This window comes from Theropithecus gelada, chromosome 13 (genome assembly GCF_003255815.1).
Source record: "Theropithecus gelada isolate Dixy chromosome 13, Tgel_1.0, whole genome shotgun sequence".
NCBI classification, from domain to species: Eukaryota; Metazoa; Chordata; class Mammalia; order Primates; family Cercopithecidae; genus Theropithecus; species Theropithecus gelada.
Window position 1 is genome coordinate 107,168,956 of NC_037681.1, and position 26,438 is coordinate 107,195,393.

Genomic DNA, 26,438 nt, shown 5'->3' on the forward strand with positions numbered 1-26,438 from the left:
TGGCTCACACCTGTAATCCTAGCACTCTGGAAGGCCGAGGCAGGTGGATCATGAGGTCAGGAGCTTGAGACCATCCAGGCTAACACGGTGAAACCCCATCTCTACTAAAATACAAAAAATTAGCCAGGTATGGTGGCAGGCGCCTGTAGTCTCAGCTACTTGGGAGGCTGAGGCAGGAGAATGGCATGAACCTGGGAAGCAGAGCTTGTAGTGAGCCGAGATCACATCACTGCATTCCAGCCTGGGTGACAAAGCGAGACTCCGTCTCAAAAAAAAAAAGAAAGAAAGAAAACCTTCCCACAAAGAAACTCTAGGCCCAGATGCCTTCACTGGTAAATTCTACAACACATTTAAGGAATAAATAATATAATACAGTACTATACTAACTCTTACAGAAAACCAGAGGAAATACCTCCTAACACCTCATTCTATGAGGCCAGCATTACCCTGATACCAAAACCAAACAAACGTATTATAAGAAAATAAAACTACAGACCAATATCACAAACACAGAAGTAAAAAAATTCTAAACAAAGTATTAGTAAATTGAATTCAATAATATATAAAAAGGATAATACCTCATGACCAAGGAAGGTTTATCCAGGAATGCAAGGTTGGCTTAAAAAGGAAAATCAAGTTGCAAGTCCACAAACTAAGAACCGGAGAGCAGGAAGAGAACTTAGAGATCATCAACTTGAAGCTGAAGTCATTGATTTGGGACCCTTTTTCTTCTTTTCAACCTAGGCATTTTACGTATAAATTTCCCCCTTAAGTTCTGCTTAAGTGGCATCCCACAAATTATATGTTGTGTTTTCATTTCATCTACTTCAGAATGATTTCTAATTTTCCTTTAGATTCTTTTGACCCATGAGCTATTTAAGAAGTACATTATTTAGAAGTACAAATATTGAGGGCTTTTCCAAACGTCTTGTTTGCTGATTTCCAATGTAATTCCATTATGCCCAGAGGCCACACCTTGAATCCTTTTAAAATCCTTTGTACCAAATAAAATTAGGAAATAGGTCCAGGTTTTGCTTCTGTCATGGGTGAGATTTTTTAGTGTGTCTCTAAAGGTTGGTACAGGCTATTTTTTTTGCAAATAGATGAAAAGGGCAAGAGTGACTACACTACACAAGAATTTGTTTGTGGTTCAGTCTGGTTTCAAAGAGAAAAACCATGTTTAGAATCAGAACTTAGCTTAGAAAGTTAATTTCTACTGTCCCAGGAAATGATGAGGAACTGAGACCCGCAGGGCTAAGATCACATAGCCAACTAGAAGTTGATCCTTAAGGCTGATCTTGGAGACTCAGGCAACAGTAGAAGAACATATTTTACTGTTTTTCATCATTTGGTCACCACATATCATGTAATTTTGTTACTTTGAGAAGAAGTATGGTATGATGTTTCGGTGGTTGAAAAGTCCCGGGTTTGATCTGCCTCCTGTAGTCTTGGGCATGTAATTTATCATCTCCTAAAGGGAGATAATAATGGTCTCTGCATTGCAGATTAGTTGTGAGGATTAAATCAGATAATGTGTCTAAAGCACTCAGCAAACACATGGAACTTCCCAACAAATATGACTATTACTCCACCAGCACCACTGCCTGTTACCACCATATTTGTATTATGAGGATGCCAAATTTAAGTTAGAAGCAAAGGACAGAAACTATGCAGTCTACTTTTTTTTTTTTTTCGGAGACGGAGTCTCACTCTGTTGCCCAGGCAGGAGTGCAGTGGCGTGATCTCGGCTCACTGCAACCTTCACCTCCTAGGTTCAAGCGATTCTCTTGCCTTGGCCTCCAGAGTAGCTGGGATTATAGGTGTGCACTTCCACGCCCAGCTAATTTTGTATTTTTAGTAGAGATGGGGTTTCACCATGTTAGCCAGGCTGGTCTCGAACTCCCGACCTCAGGTGATCCGCCCGCCTCGGCCTCCTAAAATGTTGGGATTACAGGTGTGAGCCACGGTGCCTGGCTACTATGCAGTCTACTCTTGCTAGACACTCCCTTGAAGCCACTCAGACTCAGGAACCCCAGACAAAGGGGAAAGAAAGTCAGACTATTGCTGGCTTAGCCATTTCTCTGTCTCTGGTCTCGGCTCTTCTGAGAATAAAACCTTTTACATGAGTGGCCTATTTCCTTTTGTTACATACACTGGTTGTTCTCTCCCAATTACCTGTTTTCCTGTCCACAGCGGAAAGGGCTTCAGGATGGAAGGAGGAAAGAGCTTCACGCGCCCCACTTTGTCTGTGAGTCCTCGGTACACCAGCTCCATATACTGCTCCCGGGTGAAAAAGCAACCCCGAGTAGTCATGCTTGCACCTGAAACCATGTGATCCTGGATCAGTCCCGCCAATGGTTGGCCATCCTATAAGCCAAAACAGACAACACAAGAAGAATGAAAACAAATCTTAAGTCAAACTCTAATCCCTAATCACCTGCCTGGAAGCCACTTTCTAGCAAGAGCCCTTCTTATATCCCTGTCTTGTCTGGCCCACGTCCTTACTATGTTCTTGCTTGGGAGCAAACTGCTTCACAAAGCACAAGACCAGGGTTTAGCACTGGCTTCTACGTTTGCCATTTGCCCACTATTCTGTATCAAAACTGTTTCAAACTCATCCAGTTCCCCAAGCCTTCTCTGTTTAATCCCATCTGGTTCTAGTTACTCCAGCATATTTTTGGCATTTATGCCTAAATTTGGTCTGGCTGCTGTCAGCTGTGTTCTTGTTTTTATACTTTGGTTTTATGCTTTAGTATTTTTCACACATTTCTGGCCTGGCTCTTCTGTAAATCAGTCATGCACTCAACAAATATTTATCAGGAGCCTCCTGAATGCCTAGGCACTGGGTAGGCTTTTCCCTACTCCAGTGGACCAAACAGACATGGTCCTTTATGATGAAGAAGAATTAGACAGTAAACAAATACAGTATCACAAAGTGTTTTAAATGCTAAAGAGGAAAATAACAGGGTGGGTCATAATACAGATTTGAGGTGAGGAGGATGGTCAGAAATAGCCTCTCTAAAGGGCGGTTTTACAGCTGAGGCCTGATGGGTGAGTTGGCCAGTGTTGGGAGGAAGGGGTTCCGGCAGATTCCTCAAGAGAGCTCTGAGTGGGCCTGACTGACGTACATGATTGCAGAAGGGAGAAGAGCCATTATTAGTTATCTCTTCACAACACAGCACAGGGTTCATGGTGGGCCCTTAATAAAGGCTGTTATCTACCAGATGCCAAAAACAAGGGCTTTTATGAAAAGCCTGAGATTTGGTGAGTACATTAATTTCATCTGACACTTTCAAAGCCAATCTGATCCCCAGTCTCCTGAACCTTATCTGTTGGGTCTGTGTTCATGGCAACGTAACTCACACTAAAGTAAGAATAGCTATGCTTACTGACGTTCTTTAAAATGTAGCTTTTGTAAACTTTTCAATGTTTATAGGAATTTGAGAAAAACCTGTGCCTTGGATATAAAGATTGTTAATCATTTGATTATTTGGTAAATACTAGCCAACAGTATGGTCATGTTTTGTAATTAAGGCAAAGGGAACTCACAAATGCAGCCTGGGAGAAGCACTAGAAATTTAACCACGTGTACTAACTCAAAGGCTAAAAAAGGATCCTGGTCAAATGGTCTAAACACTACAGTGATAGGCTCTATGTAAATTCAAAGATAACAATTACAGATGGGCTGGAAAGGTGGCACAGACCTAAGGCAAGATCAGATGGAGCACACAGCCCCTCTTATGAAGGCTTTGACTTAATAACGTACATAAAAAATTACACTCTACCTCTTGTTGCCTAGATGGTCTTATTTTGCTTGGGGGAAAAAGCCAAACCAGTATTACGCATTTGACTCATCTCACAGTCTCTGGCGGGCAGATACTGATTTTTCCTTTTGTTTTCTTCCTTAAAGAACATAATTACAGGTTCTGTGATCTATTCAGTGCCTTTTCCTCTCTCTGCCCAGATTTTTCCGTGACTAGACAATTACTTTGATGGCTAAATTGCTTTCAATGCAATCATCACAAATTATATGGCAGAATGCTGATTAAAGCAAATTACGAAAGGTCTACTTATAATTCTAAATTTCCTAAATCCTGCTGAGAATCAGAAAGAACATCTCTGAATCAAAATCCCAGAAAATTGTCAGCTTTACTATTCTCTTTAATAGCACAGCAAAATGACATTACAATTAATGTCTCTGGTCAGGATGCTTTGGGAATAGGGTATTCTGTAATTTGAATTTTCTAGCTGACTAGGTAGAAGTCAGGAAACATATCTCAAGCCTTGCTTAAAAACTTTCACAAAGCATGGGCCCTCAATAAATAAACAGAAGGAAAAAAAAATTAGTCCAAAAAGTAACACATAAATGAAAAGTTTAACTGTTTTCATGGAAAAGAAATAGAGTTCCATTCAACTCCTACTTTAAGTAAAAAGATGCCACAAAACTCTACTAAGTACATAAAACTAATGACAAAATGTACTTTAATTTGGTATTATGGTTAGTTAAGGGAAAGAACCTGGTAATACAGAAGAAATAGAATTATAAATAAAGAAATATGGAAACTAAGGGAAATAAAGACACACTAAGAAAAATGACCCCAAAATACTGGTTTTCCTAGTTTAACCAAATCAGCTCTTGTCCTTTTAGGACTCTGCCAATAAAGACATGTTGTATTTTTATAACCATTAGCAAATATAAGGATTCCACTTCTTGGCATTTACACCAAGGACTAAATTTATCAAGAATCAAAAGCTCTTTACCTCTGACAAAAGAAAGTGAATGAAAGTACACTGAATCTTCAAGCCATCTCCCACAAGCTTTTTTCAATAAATTAATGTATTGATCTTAAGCTTATTTACCTGTGTTCTCCTGCCTCCCTTAAGTGTACGCCCAACCTAAAACTCATAGGCATATGAGCATGTGATGAGGCCCACTTGGATTTACATAAGTCAGTCCACTGCAGGACACAATGTAAGCATGAAGTCTCCTACGGCTTTTGTACCTTATTCAATCAAAATCAAGCACAGCACATTCAAGGTCATTGGCTTGAGGACTTTACAGCACCTCAACTCCCCATGTAGCAAATGCCTCAGGTCACTCTGCCAGCAAAAAACCATCTGCTGCTCCCTGGTAGCATCCCCTCTGGTGAAATATGACTCGGCTGTTATAGAGTCAGAGACCGACACAGTCCTGGGAGCCACTTCCTGTCGCCTGCCTTCCCTTAATCCCAGCCTCGCCTGTTGAGTGGGGCTAAGAACATGCTAAGAATACGCACAGGCAAGCACATGGATGGGGGGGCGGGGAGAGGGGGATATCGTCCAAAGCTGCTGGGTTCGAGTCTTGGCCTCATTGCTGGCTGACATATTACTCACTTGGTGTTTCCTTGTCTGAAAATCACACGAACCTCATAAGGAATGGAATGTCTGCAAACTGCTTACAGCAGTATCTAAGGCCCGTGGCCCACTTAATGGCAGCTTTTACTGCCACCACCACGAAAGCCACATTATTATTTAAATGAAAACATAAAAAGCTACTTTTCAAATTAGCAAATGTATTTTTTTTTTTTAAATTTCCAAGTAATCTGGGTAGGCCCTTCACCACTTCTTCCTACATCTAGTCCCTTCGCTAATCCACAGCCAACAAAGGTGGGCAGAGAAGGGAAAGGCCAACTTAAACAACCGGGATCCTTGTGAAGCCACAGTGGTGCATCTGGTGGGAAAAGGGTCTGGGATGCTGGGCTCCTGGCCACCTGCCTGATTCCCTAGCGGCAGACAGCTGATGGGAACAAAGAAGCTCCAAGGAGCAGAGGATGCTGATCGACGCTAGGCATCTCTGAGTAGCCCCTGGCACTCCCTGTGCACAGAGCTCTCCATCCCTGCGGCAGCACAAACCCCAGAAAGATCTGGGAGCGCCTTGTCCTTCCTCCTGCTTCTCAGCTGAGTGTCCCTGGACAAGTTACACAAATGCTTCAAGTGTAAAATGTGGACATGAATAGCACCTACCTCCAACGACTGTGGGGAGGGTGAAATAAGGAGCCTCTAAAGTGCTCTCTGCACAGTGCATGGCACTGAAAAAGTACTTGGGAAATGGGAGCCTTGGTTTGACATTAAACGATTATTCTTCATACTCCACCACAATCCAAATGAATGATGTATAACTGTGAACCACTGTGGTGCAAACAGCTTATAATTTAGGAGGCCTCGGACCTTTGGGTGGGTGGTGAGGGTGAAGCAGGCACTGGAACACACTGTGTCTTCTTCCCTGCAGCCTGCCTCTTTCCCCGCTCTGTCCCTCCCATGAGCACATGCTAACTCACGCCCCTGCCACTCCTGGTCACGAGTCAGCTGCTCAGGAGATGGGGGAGGAAGTTCTATCCTTCCCACATGTCCCTCTGGATAGCTGTGACCACATGGGGTTGCCCTTGAGGACTGAACTTGGAGAAAGAAGGAAGGGATTCAAAGAGGAGAGAAGATGCCTTCACAGGCTGACGGGGGATTTCTTCTGGGCCCTTGGGGTTAGGCTGCTTCTTAAAACTCATGTTTGTCAGAACAAAGGATCAAAGTCATCTGTGGACCATGAGAACCATTACAGTGTTGGGATGCTAATGCTGGCCAGGGGCTACTATGTTGCAGAATCCAAACTTAAGTGTTGAATACAAGATCTATTATACAGTTACTAAGGTAGGCTTTCTGGGATGGCTATTACAATTTCTGTCCTGATTTACATTTTACAACGTAGCAAGACAGAAACATTTCCCAGCCTCTAAGCAACTAGATGGGCTAAAAGCCCCGCCTGGGAGAAACCAGGACCCTCCATTCCAGGTGCCCCTGTGTCCCGGAACTGCCCAGTGACCCCAGGGGCTGGCAGGGCCCAAGTTAAAAGTGCTAAGTCATGCTGACGATCACCACGGAATGGCCTCAAGGCCAGACCTACCTTGGGAACAAGGTACTGCTGATCGGTGCAGGCCAGGACGTAGGCCTCCGCCCGGCCCAGCTCACTCTGGGGGAAATGGGCATTCATCTCATCTCCATCAAAGTCAGCATTATAGGCCTTGCAGTTGGCATAGTGGAGTCGCAGCACTTTCTCTTCAGGCAGGATGCGGGCGTGGTGGGCCTGGATGGAGGGTCTGTGCAGGGTGGGCTGTCGGTTCAGTAGCAGAATGTCCCCGTTCTTCACATGCCGGCACACCTGGGAACAGAGTGGACAGGTGGGTGATCAGTGCAAACATCAGTATCACCACTGCTCTTTCCAAGTGCTCACCTCAACTTGGCCAAGGTGTGGCTTCTGTCTCATGTTGTAGTCAGCTAAATGCAAGCGGAATTTTTAACGTGGAGTAAAACCCTAGAAATCTCTGAGAAATACCTCCTAGGCCCTTCTGGTCCTGGCCCTTTACAACCCTGATCCTGGTTCTAGGCTCAGAAGTATAAGGAACAAATAAGACCACAGGTCTTTGTCTTCTTCAGAGAGGTATAGCCCTCCCAGGTTCCTGGATTCCTCTGAAAACTAATCTGAAGAAAGAAATGGATACAACTCCTGAAGACATAACCATAACAAAATGAAGACATAACCATAAAACCACTGGGTTTGAAAGACATTGGCAGACTCTCAAATCCCCCCATGATCACATGTGAGTACATTATTCTAAACAGAAATTCTACATTTCACAAAAAATTTGCCCAGCTTCATACAGCAGAGCCAGAACAGGGTTCTTAGTTAGTTCAATGCCCTCAGAAAACACTTTATTGCACTTCAAAAATTAAGAACTGTAAATGGTCATCGTCTTTTGGGAATGGAGTTTGAAAATAGCTATTAGAACACTTAAAACACATTTCCTGTTGGCTCTTCAGGGAAAAAAAAAAGCACCCACACAGGTTAGATGAGTATGCAGCAGCATTTACAGTGGCAAAAGCTAGAAATAACCTGACTGCCCCATAGAAGGGACAATAGTGTGTCCACACTATGGAATATTATGCAGTGATGAACAAGGATAAGGTAAATACATACAAGGTCTGAAGTGATGGCAATAATGTATTACAGCAAAGAGAAAAAATACCCAGGTGGCATGTGATGTGATGAAAAAAAAAAAGCAATTTAAAAACCAACCCAGCTTCTGTGTGTGTATGTGTGTGTGTGTGTGTGTGTGTGTGTGTGTGTGTGTGTGTCTATATGGGAAAGGGGTGCTTGGATCCTCACTAGGCTGTTACTGTTTTTCTGAGACAGGGTCTCTCTCTGTTGCCAGGCTGGAGTATAGCGGTATAATCATGGCTCACTGCAGCTTCAACCTCCTAGCCTCAAACGATGTTCCTGGCTTGGCCTCCCAAAGTGCTGGAATTATAGGCAGGAGCCACCACACGGAGCTACTTTCCTACATCTTAGCATTGTTCTTTCTATAATGAATATGTGATGCTTCTGTAAATTTTAAAAAAGATCTTCACTTATTTTTAAAGAAAGAAAGAAATATTGAACAAGCGTTATGCTTATTGCGGGAGGGAAAACAGAAAATACAGACAATGTTAAAGATAAGAATTTAAAAATCACAAGTAATTGTACCCCTCTAAGATAGCCACTGCTCATACTTTTCCCCCCTTATAAATACCTGGCTGGTCATGTCCTTCTGACAGACACCTCTCTCACAAAGCTGACTTTCCCGTAGAGCCTATTAAGACCCTTACTACCCTTATCTTTAATTATATTAACTACGGGGCCTCCTAAACACTGAACATAAAGTGACACCTTAAAAGACAAATGCATGAAGGTAACTGCCACCCCATGCATTTTGAAGGGCTCCTGTTAGTAGTACAAAGGAATTATGGAGACTTGGTGAAATCTCTGCCTCCCCAAATCTCCTCTAAATCACAACAGATAGCAGGTAGGAGAAAACAACAAATTATTGGAAGTCTAGTTTCTTCTTATGTTGCCTACATTCATGAAACTGTATGAGAAAGTTCACTAAAGAGAGAGGCTAGAAGTAATTAAGAGATGCTCCCTAAAACTCTCTCCCCAGTTCCTGTTCAGTGAGGTTAAAAGTTCTCTCTCTCTAGCTCAGGGAAGCAGGGAGCAAAATCCTCATGTGCTACAAAGCAGTCCTAAAAGTACCTAGCATGGAGTCTATCATTTTGCTTCCCAAGGAATTCAAACCTTCCCCTCCCCATTGCCAAGTCCCATGTTTCCACGGAGACCTAAACTCTGAGGGTTCCCATGAGCATCTGCCCAGGGCACTGGCTGCCGTCTGACTGCGTCACACAAGCTGAGGTCTTCTTTCTTTAGCCTCTCAAGGGAGGAACTGCCTAGGTCTGTGGCCCAAGCCCAAAGAGCCAGGCTGGGCCTAGGATTTGAGTCTTGCAAATTCGAGACATCCTCCAGCGTAAGCAAACTTACCACAGCTGGGAAGGTACACAGGCCAGTCTGGCAGGCACTGGCCAATCCAAACAGAAGCCCTGGAGCACAGGGTATTCCCCTTGCCAACCCAAACCCCAGGCCCTTCCTTTCTCTTGTCTCTAAATAAATACTGCAGTGAAAATGAACGTGCCCCAGTGCCCCAGGGTCAGAGATTTAAGAGGCAGGCTCGGAGCCAAAGGCGGGCTTCTAGCAGGCTGCTGAACAGGGTAATGAGCCTTGGATCTTTGGGCCATTTCCTCTTTTATTTACAAGGCCCAGGGGATGGGGCAGAGCTTTCATACCTCACAGGGGAAATGGGTCCTTTTGGCCTTTCCCCTCCTCACCTAGCCTGTGGTTCCTCCTCACCCAGACCTCAGTGTTTCCTTCCCAATCAGCCTCACACAGCCCTTCAGCCTTGCCCTGGCCCATATGCAACACATTAACCAAAGTCTTCAAAAATTACAGGCCAGGAGCAGTGGCTCATGCCTATAATCCCAGAGCTTCGGGAGGCTAAGGAGGGCAGATCTCTTGAGCCCAGGAGTTGGAAACCAGCCTGGGCAACATGGTGAAACCCCACATCTACAGAAAATACACAAATTAGCCACACCTGTGGTCCCAGCTACTCGGGAGGCTGAGTCAGGAGGATCACCTAAGCCCCGGAGGTGGCGGCTGCAGCAGCTGTGATTGCGCCACTGCACTTCAGCCTGGGAGACAGAATGAGACCTTGTCTCAAGAAAAAAAAAAAAAAAAAAAAAAAAAATCACAGTTTTGGGGGTAGCAGACTACAGTCCTCAGGCTGGCCACCTGGTTCTGTAAATAAAGTTTTATTGGAACACAGCCATGCCTATTTGTGTACTATCCGTGGCTGCTTTGGCATTAGGCGGCAGAGTTGAGCAGCTACAGCAGAGCCTGCATGGCCCAGGACCACAGAAATATTTACTCTCTGACCCCAGAGGAACAAGGGCTTGCTAAGGCCTGAGGGAGCAGCAAGAGTTCGCTGCCTTCAGTCCCCTCTTTAGCTCTGAGGCTGGCCCCAGCACCTGGCTCACAGCTGCCTCCTGATGACCTCAAACTCTCCCTGCCCACTTGCCCTGCACATTCCCCTCAAACTTGTTTCTTCTTGGGCATTATATGCTTAAAGTCACTGTCTGTCACTGCTGTTCCCTGTGGTGTCTTCCACACCCCTCCGCAACAGCAATACATTTATATGCTCATTTCCTAGTGGTTCCCCCACCATGCTGTCAACTCCAGGGTGGCGAGGATCCGTCCACAGGGACTGCAAAGTGCTAGCATGCAGGGGGCATCAGTACTGCCTCATCCCTCACCGCTTCTCCTAGTCTCTCTGTCATCCTTTCCTATTGTGAGTCTGTTTCACATGTTTGACCTGAGTTAAATGTAAGTGAAGTGAAATACACCTTGCTTCTTTTTGCATTGCTCACAGAGTGCCTAGCCAAACACCAGGCACTTAGGAAAGGCAGACTGATTCTACGAACCTGAATACAAACCTTACTTTGTGCACTAGAGAAGAACAAAAGAGGTGACTTATCTGTGTTTGCATGTGCCCCAGTGCCAAAGGAGAAAACAGGCGGTGTATTACTGCTGTCCCTCAGGACGGCGGTGAAAACCAGAGGAAGCAAGAAGGCCTGTGGTGAGCAGTGATGAGCATCGCCGCAAGGCCAGGAGCATTTCCTTTTCCTCTCGGTTCCTCCAAAGTTTCTTCAAGGCTGATGCAACTTTGCAGAGCTGAACTCAGTGTTAAAGAAGAGCAGGTCAGCCATGGGGTATGGGTGGGCAGAGGGCAAGGAGAGGCCTGCCTTCTGTGCAGGTGGGTGAGGAAAATCCAGGCAGTCACCCATTGACTCCGGTAGTCACTTGTGGGTTACACCCAAGTCGAATCCATTTCCCTCCAACAACTGCTGCCACTGTTGCCTAGATAGGGGTCATCTGCTACTCCCCTCCCAGCAGGAATGGCTATTACGTGACAGAGCCACAGAGCTGTCACCTGCTGATTTCATGCATTCAGCAACATTGTTAATTGATCACGTGCTCCTTCCAGTGGAACCAGATAGAGCCTCAGGATTCCCTACCACAGCACTATGGGCTGGCATTAGCAATTGCCCAAAATGGAAACATTAGTTATAACCTGCCACTTGTTGGTTATCACTGGCACAGAGCACTGCCTTCCTAAGAGTGGCTCTCAAACAACAGCATGCAGAAGAACCCTCTGGAAAGCATGATAAAGAAAGAATCTGAACTCTATTCTCAGAGATTCAAATTCAGTAGGGGTGGGGGGATCTGCATTGCTCACAAGCTCCAGGGATGCTGCTGATGCTGGTCCGGGGACTACCCTTTGAGTAGCCCTGTTTAAGGGCAGTCATTCTTCTGCCCAGGGACTACAAGGTGAATCTTAAAAGTCACCCACGTGTGGGGGAGTTTCCTCCTAGGGATGGGCTCCTGTGTCAGCGTGCACTGGAGCCACACCTGATGGCCACCAATTACCAGGATCCGAACAGGAGCCGGATAGGTCCCTGACCAAAGCTGCCCATACTCACAATTTTTGTCCCCTGGGGCTTAGGTGCCCCCGTGGCTGGGGTCAGGAGCTGCTTGGCCACGGCCTCTCGCTGGGTCATGTCCACAGCACTCAGGGCTGTGCGGCTGCCGTCCTCATTGATGACCATGGAGGCTCCTGGGTGCACACTGGGGCCGTTGATGACTGCTTGCCTAAGTTCCTGAACATTCCACGGGGTAACTGGCTGCGGGTAGGTCAGTTTTGTGGCAAATACCTGGAAATGAGGAATGGAGGTAGCAAATCAGGGCAGGGAGAAAAAAAGGTCTCATGGACCCCAAATCTGTCTCAAAAGGCTGTGTCTTTTCCCCCAAGATGAGGAGGAGCTATCTGACTTGGCCAAGAAGGCCATCCAGTGAGCGAAGTAACATCCTGCCTGTCTTCTGCTACTCCCTTAATGGTATAGAGACTAGGCCTCCTTTTCCAGCAGTTAGTCTGAGGAGAATAATTTAAGTGCAGCAGTTTACATATTACAATTTTTTTTTTTAAATTTTTTTTTTTGAGATGGAGTTTTGCTCTTGTTGCCCAGGCTGGAGTGCAGTGGCGCGATCTCAGCTCACCACAATCTCCGCCTCCTGGGTTCAAGCAATTCTCCTGCCTCAGCCTCCCGAGTAGCTGGGATTACAGGCATGCACCACCACACCCAGCTAATTTTGTATTTTTAGTAGAGATGGGGTTTCTCCATGTTGGTCAGGCTGGTCGCGAACTCCCAACCTCAGTTGACCTGCCCACCTCCGCCTCCCAAAGTGCTGGGATTACAGGTGTGAGCCACCGTGCCTGGCTAATTTTTTTAACCCACTCTAAAACTTCATTTTCTTATCTGCCAATAAATTCAAAGTTCCCAAAGGTGGCTTGGGGCACTTGCTTGAGACAGGTGGCAAATGCCTGTCCTCAAATACCACAACATTCCTCATCCACCCCAGCAGACATCACTAACGGATCGTGGTGCTGTCTCTGAGCCCAGACATGGCATTGGAATCTCTCAGCTCCACAGTTCTGCAGCAGCCATTACAATCAAGGTGGTACTTGAGATGAAACTGACACATTCCTCTGACACCTAAGAAAATGCAGTGTGCTGTGTTTAAAGTTAGGCCTGGGAGACACTCCAAGTAAAACAAGTTCCCTGTTTAAATGAGTTTTTGAGCTACTGAATATTATAAATCTCTAATGTACCTTCCAAATGTATACAAACACACCAGAGGCTCTGAGACATCCTACATAAAGGAACTCGTCTAGCTTTGCACAGGTCCCGTGCAGCAGCACTTTCTCAGAAGGCTCCTGGGGCTACCCCAGCCCCTGCGTTCCTCAGCCTGAGCCTGCTCTACTATTGCTGATACACTTACCACCCATCACCGTTCAACAGAGCATATCTATACTTGTTTATCTATTTACTGTCTGTCTCCACCCCTGGACACCGCTTTATATAGGAGCACACTAGTCTGTGCTTCACTGCTGGTCTCTAGCTCCTTGTTCCTGTGGCACCTGTCAACAGTACTCTATGGGAAGCGTGTGATCCAAGAGGCCAGAGGCAGTTCTATCTGCTCTGCTCTTCCCAGCTATACTGTGAGGAATACCTACACCCCAGGCCACCATGGCCCTGAGACTCGCGGCAGTCTGCAGGTGGGCAGAGAAGTGACTTCGGAGTCTCTCCTCCAGGGACAAGCCACTGTCAAACAAACCCAGATCCACAAACGAGAACCCAGCACCTTGGAAGACAGAAGAGGCAGCACAGAAGGTCTCTCGCAGAGCTGGGGACGTTGTAGGCACTATGAGGTCAAGGCCAACAAGGGTGGCCCCTGCCTTCTGTCCAGAGAGGGCAACCAAAAGTTGCTACATGTCTCCTCGGGGCCTCAGATTTGGGAATGTCACCACTGGACTTTACAAAGCTGGTCCTCACCATGTGATCCAGCTTTCAGATGCAAGGACTATGGTTCCTAGGAGGCAGTGGGCACAGGACTGGGCCTTCTCGGACTCCTGTCATGCCTTTGTCCAGGAAGCCCAAGTGTGCCACAGAGAGATGAGGCCATGGGGACACAGGATGATCGGAAAGAACACTTCAGCGCTGCTCATCACCAGTCCCCAGAGAGGGGTGGAGCAGGTGGCGCGCGAGGAAATGAGGCTCTCCACGGAGGGAAATTAAACCACCTTCACATTACTGACCTCGAGGCCTATTAAGGAGGAAGCTCATTAAAGGCTGCTGCTGCTGAGCACCATGGCGTGAAGTGCTAAGCAAGTGAGAAGATGAAGCTGGCTCCCGGAGGGGGTCGCGGGAGAGCACTAACAGGTGAATAGTAAGCTGCTTACCCTGAGAAGCAAAACAGGGCGTGGGCAACATGCACACGTCTCTCTCCAGGACTCACTCCCTTTCCTCTTCCCAGTAACCTGGGGTACACATTTCTGATGCCTGGACCCCATGCCCTCTTCCTCTCCCCTGTCATGTATTCAATTTGGTGAGGAAGGTCAAAAGACTAGGCTGAGGTGGGCAGGAGGAAGCTATGTGGGCAGGGATGTGGAATACCCCGCAATCAGCTCTCTAGTGCTGACTTGTGGGTAGAAGGTGTCTGTAAGCCTGGCAAGGAGTGACAGCAATGCCATCATGTGGCTTCCAGTCACCTCCTCATGAGCTGTCCAGGAAGAGGCAGAAGCTAGTTCTGCCCAAGCCACTATAATCTGCTGCACATCCTGTCCCCAGCCCTCTGTGGCATTCCTGTCTGCCACCCACAGGGAACAAATGAGCCCTGCACACACACACACACACACACACACACACACACACACCATGGGAATTCCAATTTCGTTGGTGTTGATGTACATATCTGGGCAGATGACTGAGCGTGCAGCGTAGTCCACTCGCTTTCCCATCATGTGTTTTCGGAACAGGCCTTCTTTCTTTTCCAGGATCTTTATGGAGAAAAAAGGCCATAATAACATTCAACAAGAATTCCAGTAGGCTTATTAGTTTCTTGTTTCAATACACAATGTTTATTATTTATCCTCTGCAGCTAGCAGTGGGAATCCAGTTTTTGCTCACCTGCCTAATGCCTGGGTACTTGTCCATCATTAGTTTGTCCATCTCACTATCGAACACAATATTGACGTGGCTCTGAAGGCGAATCCAAATGTTGTAAAGTTTGTCTATGAAGGACTGGCCTGGAAGTGTACTCAAAAAGGATCGGTCAATAGCAATCAAAGAGTCTTTTTCCTGGAAGATAAAACCAAGAAAAAAGGAAGGATGGAAAAAAGCTCCAAAAGGCCTGGCTTGATTTAATTTTTCTTTCTTACCCTGGCTCTGACGACTATGCACTCTGGAGTTTATATCTCCTCTGAACCTGACAGATCAGACACAAACGTGCTGATAAATCAATCTTGTAAGTACATGTCGATAAGACATATCAGCACTATTACATATTTACCAGTCTGTCTCTTTCTAGTAGTAAGATGAATTCAAAATGAGTAAGCATGCTCCTTTCTTAAAGCATTTGCTGAAATTCTTTAATATGCAATTCCTAAAGAAAACTAAGAAGTCCTTCTCACATCAGTACATTTCTCAGGAAGTTCTGTTATCCCACCAGATAACCGATTCTCATATGCAGTTTCAGTTTTAGTTATGGCTTTGAAAAACTTGATCCAAACCACTTACAAACATGCAGGTGGAACAATTTCTTAAGAGGAGCTAGGTTTGCCATATGATATTCTATGTCATCAATTAAGATGTGGGTCTTCAACTGAGCTATATCAAGTTACTGGATGATTGCCAAGTCTCATTGGAATATTTAACCAATCCTTTTTTAATATTTTTGCCTCTAGCTCCGTCTCCTCCTCTCTCCCACTCCCTACCCAGGGGACAGAAACTGCCTTCCGCTGGTTTAGAGCACCACCTATTGATACTGTCTGGCCACCTACTGGCCCCATTGGCTGGGTATGACACAAGCAGACAGATGGTCCCATGTCTTCCAGTGTGGGCAGATGAGAGAAGAAACCTGTCAGTGTCTTGAGGTGGGAGGGTGACGGTGGGTGAAGATTCAGTAAATGAGAATGTCATGAAAACCCAGTAGTGATGAAGTGGGCTTGTCCTCAACCCTGAGGAACACAAGAGTCTTCTTTAGTTGGAGGGAAAATAGATGTATTCTACATAAAACACTCAGGGTCCCCTTCTGGCTGGAGTCCCAGTGGGAGATATGGTCACCTGCATGATGACTGGGTCCTGTTAGCCCAACTCACTGCTCATGGCATTACCTGACTCAGGACCAGTGATTGTGAAATGAGTGAGAACTTGTCTCACTGGCGTATCCCCAGTGCCTAGATGGTGCCTGGCAAGGGCTGCCATGAGGATGGAACACAGAGAGTAAGGGGGAAGAAAAAACATGTCCTGTCAATCACAAGGAAAGAGGACACTGGGGCATAGGAATCAGAGGATGCTATTTGCCCCTCAGAGACCAAGCATTTGTTCGACAAAGGGGATGATCAATTTTTTTTTTTTTTTTTTAATTCTTGAGATGGGGTCTAACTCTGTCACCCAAGCTGGAGTACACTTGTGCAATCATAGCTCACTGCAGCCTTGACTTCCCTGGCTCCAGCAATCCTCCCACCTCAGCCTCCTGAGTAGCTGTCACCATAGGCATGAGCCACCACACCCAGCTATTTTTTGTATTTTTGGTAGAGATGGGGTTTCGCCATGTTGCCCACCTGGTCTAAACCTCCTGGGCTCAAGTGAACCTCCTGCCTTGGTCTCCCAAAGTGCTGGGATTACAGCTGTGAGCTATCATGCCTGGCCAGGCTGCCCGATTTTTAAGGGACATCCAACTAAGATTCTCAGCTCTAGTCATTGGGAGCAATTATCCCATGGTCTTTCCTTGGAAACTGCACTAAGGCATGCAGATGGCTGATTTCTCTCACACTAAGGAGTTTTTAAAAGCACACCAATGCTGGCCGACCAGGAAACAAGCAAAACCAAAGAAAGCCCCAAGTGTAACCTGCAGCTTAAGTGTCCAGGAGACAGTGGTGCCACCTTGTGATGGGCCTGGCAGACAGCGGGACTGTCCCAGTGGCTGGAGTCTGAGAATCCTGTCTGTCTACCCAAGGCTGCCTATTTGCATCCAGAGAGTACTTTAGAGCTGGGAAGGATCTTGATGACCTCAGCAAGCTTCCTGGGTGCCCAATTCACCTTTGTACCCACTGAAGACCTACTATTTAACCTGGCACACAGAAGGGGCTCAGGAAACGTTAGTTGAAACTGTCCTGTTCTGAGAGGAATTTATACTCTGCAATACTACTTTCCTGACCCCAATGCTGGAGACATTAATGTGTCCAAAATAGAGTTGACAATATGAACTCTAGTACTGTGACCCAGAAGGGACACTCTTAGAGCCTGAGGGAAGCAGGCTATTCTTTCTAGAGCTTCTGAGAGCTGGTAGCCCAGAAGAGCCTCAGTGTGAAATCTCACCACAAATCACATGCATTTTATAGCAGACACTAGTATAAGAAAGTGACTCAACTAGGGTCACCTGGCATGGTCGTTCGGCACAGAACCCAGACCTTTCCATGCTCAGACCCATGTGCATTCCCCTAATGTTCCTAGGTGCCCCCTAAGCCCACAGCTCACACTAAGGCTGCCGCCAGCTACACAGAATATCCCAGGAAGCATCTCCTGGTAACCCGTGTCTGCATCCACACCGCACAGAGTTAGCACCAAGCGTGTGTGCTCATCACATCAGCACCAGAGCAGCCCTGACCTCATCTGGAGGGGGTGCGGCCACTTCCTCTGGCAGCTTCTGTTCTTGGGCCATCAATGCCAGAAGTTTTCGAATCAGAACTACATCCTTCATGACAGCCTGCAAGTTCACCGTCTGGCCATTGGTAAACATCTGGTCTCCTAGGCGACTGACTGGGCGATACCTGCAGGGGGACATACGAATAAACGAATGTTTAGTGTGAGGAAAGGGTCATGTTCTTCAGCCTCTCACCCATGCCTACTGTAGGGAGCACACCCCACCATGCTCAAAACAACCAACCTTCCCAATCAACATTCCAGCTGGGTGTGGTGGCTCAAGCCTATAATCCCAGCACTTTGGGAAGCCATGGCGGGTGGATCACTGGAGGTCAGGAGTTCGAGACCAGCCTGGCCAACATGGTGAAACCCCATCTCTATGAAAAATACAAAAATTAGCTGGGTGTGGTGATGCACGCCTGTAATCCCAGCTACTCGGGAGGCTTAGGCAGAAGAATCACTTGAGCCTGGGAGGCAGAGGTTGCAGTGAGCCAGGATCATGCCACTGCACTCTAGCCTGGGAGACAGTACAAGCAAACAAAAACAACTAACATTCCTATCGCATTCACAACAAACAGGAAGGAAAGTAAGCCCTTCCACCACCTGCACCTGGAGCAGAACTGCAGCTCTGTCTCAGTGCCCTTGGCCCTTTCACCTCTCCTAGAGGTCACGGTTCAGTTCCTTAGTAAGCTTTTCTTCAGGTGAAATAAGTTAATTAAAGGGTATTACCTTGAGGGTGGCACCACCAAGAAATCGAGAAAGAACACACTGGGATTGAATCTGGACTCCATACCATCATCATCCATTCCCGAAAAAAGGTAGTTCAGAAAGAATCCTGCATTGGAAAGCAACCAAGGAGACCATTTACATTTATCACTGAAGGCATGGGAGGACAACCATAAAAATATTACTGAGTGAGGAAAAAACAGAATACAAGATAATATGTAGAGTTAAGGTCACATTTTTCTTTTTCGAGACAAGGTCTCACTCCTGTCACCCAGGCTGCAGTGCAGTGGTGCGATCATGACTCACTGCAGCCTTGATCTCCCAGGCTTAGGCAATTCTGCCACCTCAGCCTTCCAAGTAGTTGGGACTACAGGTGCGTGCTATCATGCCCAGCTAATTTTTGCACTTTCTTTTTTTTTTTTTTTTTAAAGAGATGAGGTTTTGCTTGGTTGTCCAGGCTGGTCTTGAACTTCTGGGCTCAACTGATCCACCTGCCTCAGCCTCCCATATTGCTGTGATTAGAGGCATGAGCCAACGTGCCTGGCTGGCCTCATTTTTCTTTATAAAAACAAAAAATAGCCTCTGTGTACATGACAGTTTGTATGCAGGGGATATGACAGCATAAAAATGGGTACTACAGGGACAATAGCTCTTAACCCAGGAACTGAGATGAGCAAGGAAGGGGAAGAAACTTTACTTGTTTTTAATCACCCTCCTGGACTATTAAAACACATACACATCACACACATAATTATTACTTTGATCTTCATAAAAAAATGTTGAATAAAAAATTTTTTTCTAAGTTAGCCTCCTCCCACCCCTAACAGGTGCTGCCAAGAAAGGATCTTCTGTGGACCAAAGCTGTGTTTCAGGTTTCTGGTGATGTGAGAAAAAGATTAAAATGTGCTAGGGCCTGCCGCAGAAGCAATCATACTAACTCCAGTGCTTTTTTTTTTTTCCCTGACATCTCTTTAACAACATGTTCATTTGTAAGTGCTTCTTATTACACAGAGGTTATAGTCAGCGTTCCACAACACACTCTCACAAGGGCTTGAATATACTGCATAGGTTTTGTTATACACTCAGAAGGAAAGAAGGATTTCCCTTACAGTAAAGTCTCAATTTAAATAAGACAGAGTTCATTCTCTGATTCACAGAAGGACAAAGCATTTTACTTATGGGCATTTAAAATAAGTTACACTGAACCTTCTAAAAATACGCCAACCTGTATTAAGCGAGGCCTACCTGCAGTTGTCATTTGATAACCTGGCTCAGCTGCAGTAATTGTCAAGTTTTTGGTGCTGGGTATGACCTCGCCTGCTCTATGACATCTCAATGTCAATGTGCCCTGAAGACTGCCCCAAACCTCTGGATCAGTTCCAGGACAGAGCTACAATCATCACAACTTAAAAGAAGTAATAAGGCAGGGCTAAGGAGTCCAGGAAATAAAAGCCTAGAGGAGATCAAGGCTATTTCTTTAGCCTGATACAGCACCTTCATTCTTCCACAGGGCAAAAAGGTGTTCGCGGGCACTGGTGGGTGTTAAGTATCCTCGTTTTCCCATCTGAGCTTCCTCAATTCCTGGAGCCAAGGAGGAGAATCAAAGTGCAATAAATCAGGAACAGGTACTCTTTCTGCAATGGGATATATCCATTCTTTATCACCAAGCCTGCAACTTGACCACAAAAATCAATCTCTACGGTAGCATATTCTCAGGCCTGGATTCCCTCTGGCCGTTAATCTCATTTCTCTAGTAATAAAAATCATATGGCTACTGTATAAATCCTCCCCCCCCCCAAAAAGCAAAGAAAACATTACCCATAATCCCATCACATTAACAACTATCACTTTTATATATTGTTTTCCAGCACTTCTGTCTATAGAAGTATTTTACACAACTGTAATCTTCAGTGTGGATTTATTTTGAACACTACTTTGCCCTTTTAGTATCATCTCGTCAGCATTTCTGCACGTTGCTATGTAGCTTTTGCCTGATCACCATTTTTCATGGCTATGTGATAGTCCATTAAGGATGATTGCTAATTCACTTAACCATATTCTCATAATTGGACATCTGGATTCATTTCTGTATTTTGCTATTATAGGTAACATTATAATAAATATCTTTATCTACCTGGTTTTTACCAGAAAGGTTCACATAAGCTGAATTATGGATAAGTAAGTATTTTTATGGGTAAATACAGACTGACTTCTTTTTACAAATATACTGGTGTGCGAGGAATAGATTGGGCTTGGTTTCTCACACTAAGCAAGATCACTCTGGGATGCTGTCTACCAGCGACACCCAGGTTACATTAGAAAACCAGGCTTCGGGCTGCCATTCAGGAGGTAGGGTCCAGGCATTTAGATGATTAACTAAGACAAGTAAGTAGTGTGTCTTTCAGGTTCAAAACTTTCTGGGCACTTTGGGAGGCCAAGGCAGGCGTATCACCTGAGGAGTTTAAGACCAGCCTGGCCAACACAGGAAACCCTGACTCTACGAAAAATACAAAAATTAGCTGGGTGTGGTGGTGCACACCTGTAATCCCAGCTACTTGGGAGGCTGAGACAGGAGAATCGCTTGAACCTAAGAAGCAGAGGTTGTAGGAAGCCGAGATCGTGTCACTGCACTCCAGCCTGGGTGACAGAGTAAGACCCTGTCTTAAAACAAAACAAAAACCCAAAACACCTTTTCTGGATACATCCACTGAAACTAAGCATTGCTCAATTTTCCCTTTTTATACACGTATCAGGACAGGAACTATGCCTTCTCTGTGTTCCCAACACTTGACAGGGTGTCTAGCTCACAGCAAATTCTAAATTAAGAGTATACGGCTCAAATTTAAAATAGCCTAAGATAGTCCACACTTAAAAACACCACTCTTGCCTTTTCCTCCATTTTTTTTTTTCTTCGAGATGGAGTCTTGCTCTTGTCACCCAGGCTGGAGTGCAGTGGCAGGATCTTGGCTCACTGCAACCTCTGCCTTCCCAGGTTCATGTGATTCTCCTACCTCAGCCTCTCAGGTAGCTGGGATCACAGGCACACGCCACCATGCCCTGCTAATTTATGTATTTTTAGTAGAGACAGGGTTTTGCCTGGTTGGCCAGGCTGGTCTCGAACTAATGACCCCATGATCCACCCGCCTCGGCCTCCCAAAGTGCTGGGATTACAGGCATGAGTTACCGCACCCAGCCTCCTCCATTTTTAAAAACTAGCTTCATTCCACCTCCAATTCTCCAGCTAGTTTCTTTAAAATCTGCAGAGGATATGTCATCATAGGTTTTTAGAGAAATCCCTAACTTGGAGAACAATTAACAAAAGCACCATAATTTAACTAGTCTCTGTTAATAAGTATTTAAGTTATGTCCAGTTTTTTTTTGTTTTGTTTTTTTGTTTTTCTGAGATGGTGTCTCGTTCTGTCACCCAGGCTGGAGTGCAGTGGCACGATCTCCGATCACTGCAAGCTTGCCTCCCAGGTTCACGCCATTCTCCTGCCTCAGTCTCCTGAGCAGCTGGGACTACAGGTGCCACCAGCATGCCCGGCTAATTTTTTTGTATTTTTTAATAGAGATGGGGTTTCACCGTGTTGGCCAGGATGGTCTCGATCTCCTGACCTCATGATCCGCCCGCCTCAGCCTCCCAAAGTGCTGGGATTACAGACGTGAGCCACCGCGCCCAGCCCATGTCCAGTTTTCAACCATTCAAACAACACTGTGAGTATTCTAGTTCCTTAGGATAAAGTCATCGAAGCAGAATTGCTAAGTCAAGGAGTCTGCATGTTTAAAGTTTTGATGTCGATAAAAGCAGAATATTTCAGTGAGTTAATGCAGATGAAGGAAGCATGCGTATGCAATGAAGAATGGCATTCAGGGACAACCACAGCATTAGAAAGCTACATATGTTCAGGGGGAGAAAACAGACTCCATTAACCTGCACTTTGTGGGCATTTCTGAAAATGAATGTCTGAACTTTCTCTTCTACTAAATACATCAGAAATGCTGAAGAAGATCAGTCAAATCTCCTCAGCTCCTGTCCCAGCAATGTCCCCACTGCAGTTTAGTCACCGTGAAGGCAGAGGCTGTTCTTCAATCACAGGATCTTAGAGTCAGAGGAGAGCTGTGGAAGCCCATCTCCTCACACGAGCTGCATCCTCTCCTAACAAGAACTTCTGCAGCTTGCAACAATGACTTCTGCCTAGCTGGGATTTCAGAGCATCTTGAATGTGTGTTTCTTTCAGCTGTGAGAGGTGCCACAGGAAAAAGGGATAAGGAGGTCAAATAACCTGGGATCACAATGGGTGGAAGTGTCTTGGCTATACGAATTCTTATTTTAAATGTTAATGTGCCTTGTGGGGCTCAGGGGGCACAGGGAGCGCGCGGGAGCAGCACGTGCAGCATTTCACAAGCTGACAGCGCTCCTTGTGGGATCACCAGTCCGTGGGGACTACTCAGGCACAGCCCTCACTTTTTTTTCTTTTTTTGAGACGGGGCTCCGCTCTTGTGGCCCAGGCTGGAGTGCAATGGTGCAATCGCGGCTCACTGCAACCTCCGCCTCCCGAGTTCAAGCGATTCTCCCGTCTCAGCCTCCTGAGTAGCTGGGATTACAGGCGTGTGCCATCATGCTCGGCTAATTTTTTTTTTTTTTAAGTAGAGACAGGGTTTCACCATGTTGGTCAGGTTAGTCTTGAACTCCTGATCTCAGATGATCCGCCTGCCTTGGCCTCCCGAAGTGCTGGGATTACAGGTGTGAGCCACCACACCCAGCCCAGCCCTCACTTTTTGAGTCCCTCTGATACCAGGAAGATGGTCAGACCCACGCTGAGGGTTCTCGCCTTCCTCCACATCACCTGCTCCCCAGGGTTACTGACCTATGTTGCTTGCAGCCCCTTCAGAGGCAGAGACCACATGGTCTGGTCTGTATCTTGGCATCGTGCTCATCACAAACATGGTCCTTGGCATAACGCTGAGTGCCCAACAAATAAATGTGTGCTAAATACTGAATACCCAAGCCTGGAGCTGTAGAAGACTATGGTCTACTTGTTTCTAATGCACAGACTTGTGGTTGCACCATCATATTCGCATGGCTGCAATGGAAGATGACTTTAGAAGAATGGGTTTGCGGAAGGCATTGAAAGGCTACTTACCTGCTGGACATTTGCCCCACAAAAACTATCTTCTAGAATTCTGACCATCTTTGTTCTCAATCTATGAACATTTTATAAGGCATCCTAAGGGCTACAGAAGCAATTCCCAACTGGTATTACAAGAAAATTGTTTTGAGGGCTATTTAATGGTTAAGTGTAGGAAAATCCACTCTTATGGTATTAACTGCCAACCATGAAACAAAAGTAAAAAGGCTTTCTAAATGCAATGTGGTATCCTGGGTTGGATCCAGGAGCATAAAAAGGAAATTACTGGAAAACCAGCAAAATTTTAAAAGTCTATAGTTTAGCCAGTAGTGTTGCACCAATGTTAAACTCAGTTTTGACAAATGCACCACGGTAATCTACTATGTTACATTAGGGCAAATTAAGTAAAGAGTATAAAGGAATTCTCTGTACTATGTTCACTACTGTTCTATTAAGTCGAAAAATTATCCTAAAATATAACACTTAAAAAATAATGATAAACAGGTTTTTCATTTACTCCAGGTCATGCCAGAGTGTTCAATGTAAAAGATACATCATGCATCTTCAGGAGGGGATCTTATTTCCATGTTTATTCCATATTCTCAAGCACTGGTGAAAGGTTTAGTAACAGTATCTGCTATGGACTTCCACGCATGTAATTTCTTCAATTCTAGGCAAGAGGCTTTATGAATGCCATTATATAGAGTTGGAAATGGAATCTCCTCAAAATAGCCTTCTATTAGCCACTCAGAAAAAGTGGCAGAGCCAAGTGACAATTGTAGGTTGTGCTTTTTCTTTCTTTCTTTTTTTGAGATCGAGTCTTGCTCTGTCACCCAGGCTGAAGTGCGGTGGCACGATCTCAGCTCACTGAAGACGGCGCCTCCTGGGGTTCAAGTGATTCTCCTGTCCCAGCCTCCTGAGTAGCTGGGATTACAGGTGCCTGCCACCACGTCTGGCTAATTTTTGTATTTTTAGTAGAGATGGGGTTTTACCACGTTGGCCAGGCTGGTCTTGAACTCCAGACCTCAAGTGATCTGCCTGCCTCAGCCTCCCGAAGTACTGGGATTACAGGTGTGAGTCACTGTGCCCGGCCAGGTTATGCATTTTCTATCCTGGCAAGCTGATGACTTAATAAAAAATGAACAGTTAATATCTACATAGCACATATTACACAGCAGGTACTGCTCTCAGTGCTTCTCTTGGAATACTCTATTTAATCTTCTGACCACTTCAGAATAAAAACCAAAAAACATTCTTAAATAAGCCTACTACTATAAAAATTAAAAAGTGGGAGTATTAAGTTATCTCAAAATTTGTCCGAAGCAGAGCTTGGGTGGGACAGAGCTGAGGAAAGAACTCTACCCAGGGGGGATGTGGGTGGACAGACAGGAGCAGGCTGGCAGGAGGCACTAACGTTTTGCTGAATTCTTGTAGTTTTTCTTAAAAATTATTCGCCTACATTTTATTCCAAAATAGATCCACACTTGTTTTACAGTAAAATATTTCAAAATATTTGCCAGGTAAATTTCTTAATTTCTTCCTGAAAAACCTTTCAGAAAAACGACCAGTTAAGGCAAGAGGCGCTTGTGGGGCACTGCCTCATAAAGTAGCCCCTGCCATCAGCTCTCCCGTGTGAGAGGCCTGAGCTGGGCGCTCGCTGGGGTCCCCTTAGGCCTGAGAGGCCTGCACACTGTGCCTCTGCCGGCCCCTCCCAGACGTGGCGGAGAAACACGTGGTGAGGAGAACCAGGTATTCCCAGGGTTTAGGACACATCTGCTGGCCTCACATGGAGCTCCTCTCCAGACCCAGTCTGCTCACCCAGGGGCTCGGAGTCCTTCTGGCCAGCTGTCCTGTGCACCATGGCTGGAAACGTGATCGTCAACTTGCTGTTGTGTTCCTTTCGGACAACAGATCGTCCAGTCCTGCGCAGGAGGACAGTTGTGATTGAGGAGATAAAAAACCCGTAAGATATTTAATAATAGCCATGAGTGACTGCCCAGACCCAGAGACGTCTCACCTGGGGAAAGGGCCCTGATACTTACTTGCAGTGGGGACAGCGCTTAGCATTCATATGTGCCTTCCAGAAGACAGCAGTGAGCTTGCTCTTGCTCTCACACACATTCTTTACCTGTTTTTTTTTAAAAAGTCAGAGAACCTTGGAGTGCCATTTTGAAGAGAATCCAATATATTTACTTTATTGTTTTCACCTTTTATTTTTAACCAGCGGAAACACTCCCACCAACACTTTCTTAAACAAAATCTTCCATAGAACCCTAATATAGTTGAGCTCTGACAATTACTGAGCGACCTCTTTAAACCTTCAGTTTCCTCAATTATAATATGGGAATAAGAATAGTAACCACCGCAGCAAGCTCTTACTAAGATAAATAATCACGAATGCAGTGGGGGCTTGAAATACAGCCAGTACTCACTAAGTGCTAGTTACTTTCACTTGTAAAAGGAAGCCCTCTGGATGCAGCTGGTCTGCCTCAGAAGGACCTCAGAGTTCTGCAGAAGGCACATCCACAGTCCAGCCCCATGAGTGGCTCTGCACCTGGCAGCAGATGGGAACCATCTGGGAGCTTTTGTAACTCCATTTGGACCCTACCCCAGACCAATTAAATCAGCATCTCTGGTGTGAAACCCAAGCAGGAAGTGAAGCAGATTTCAAGACTAGTATCACAGGTGAATTATCTACCCATTCATTCATTGAACAAATTAATACTTAGGCAGTGTATGGAGGGAAGAATAAGGTAGCGGTGGGTTAGAGACAAGTGTTGGAGAAGGGAAAAAAGACCTGATGCCATTTTTTAAGAATTGGCTTGCTGGATGCCATACCAAAACCAACTAATGTCACATAATCCTCTCATT

At 45.6% G+C, this 26,438-nt stretch overlaps 1 protein-coding gene across 1 annotated transcript in view; it reads right to left on the reverse strand.

The window, feature by feature from the left end:
* Positions 1–26,438, reverse strand: part of POLR1A (RNA polymerase I subunit A) — an 83,631-nt gene that overhangs the window by 40,486 nt on the left and 16,707 nt on the right. The window contains exons 5-14 of the mRNA XM_025354123.1: positions 25,610–25,695; positions 25,386–25,489; positions 19,933–20,019; positions 18,442–18,547; positions 17,678–17,840; positions 14,977–15,147; positions 14,724–14,846; positions 11,932–12,162; positions 6,935–7,189; positions 2,176–2,367 (exon numbers count right to left, since the gene is read on the reverse strand). Coding sequence (XP_025209908.1) covers positions 2,176–2,367; positions 6,935–7,189; positions 11,932–12,162; positions 14,724–14,846; positions 14,977–15,147; positions 17,678–17,840; positions 18,442–18,547; positions 19,933–20,019; positions 25,386–25,489; positions 25,610–25,695 — 1,518 coding nt within the window. The remainder of the gene's footprint in view (positions 1–2,175; positions 2,368–6,934; positions 7,190–11,931; positions 12,163–14,723; positions 14,847–14,976; positions 15,148–17,677; positions 17,841–18,441; positions 18,548–19,932; positions 20,020–25,385; positions 25,490–25,609; positions 25,696–26,438) is intronic.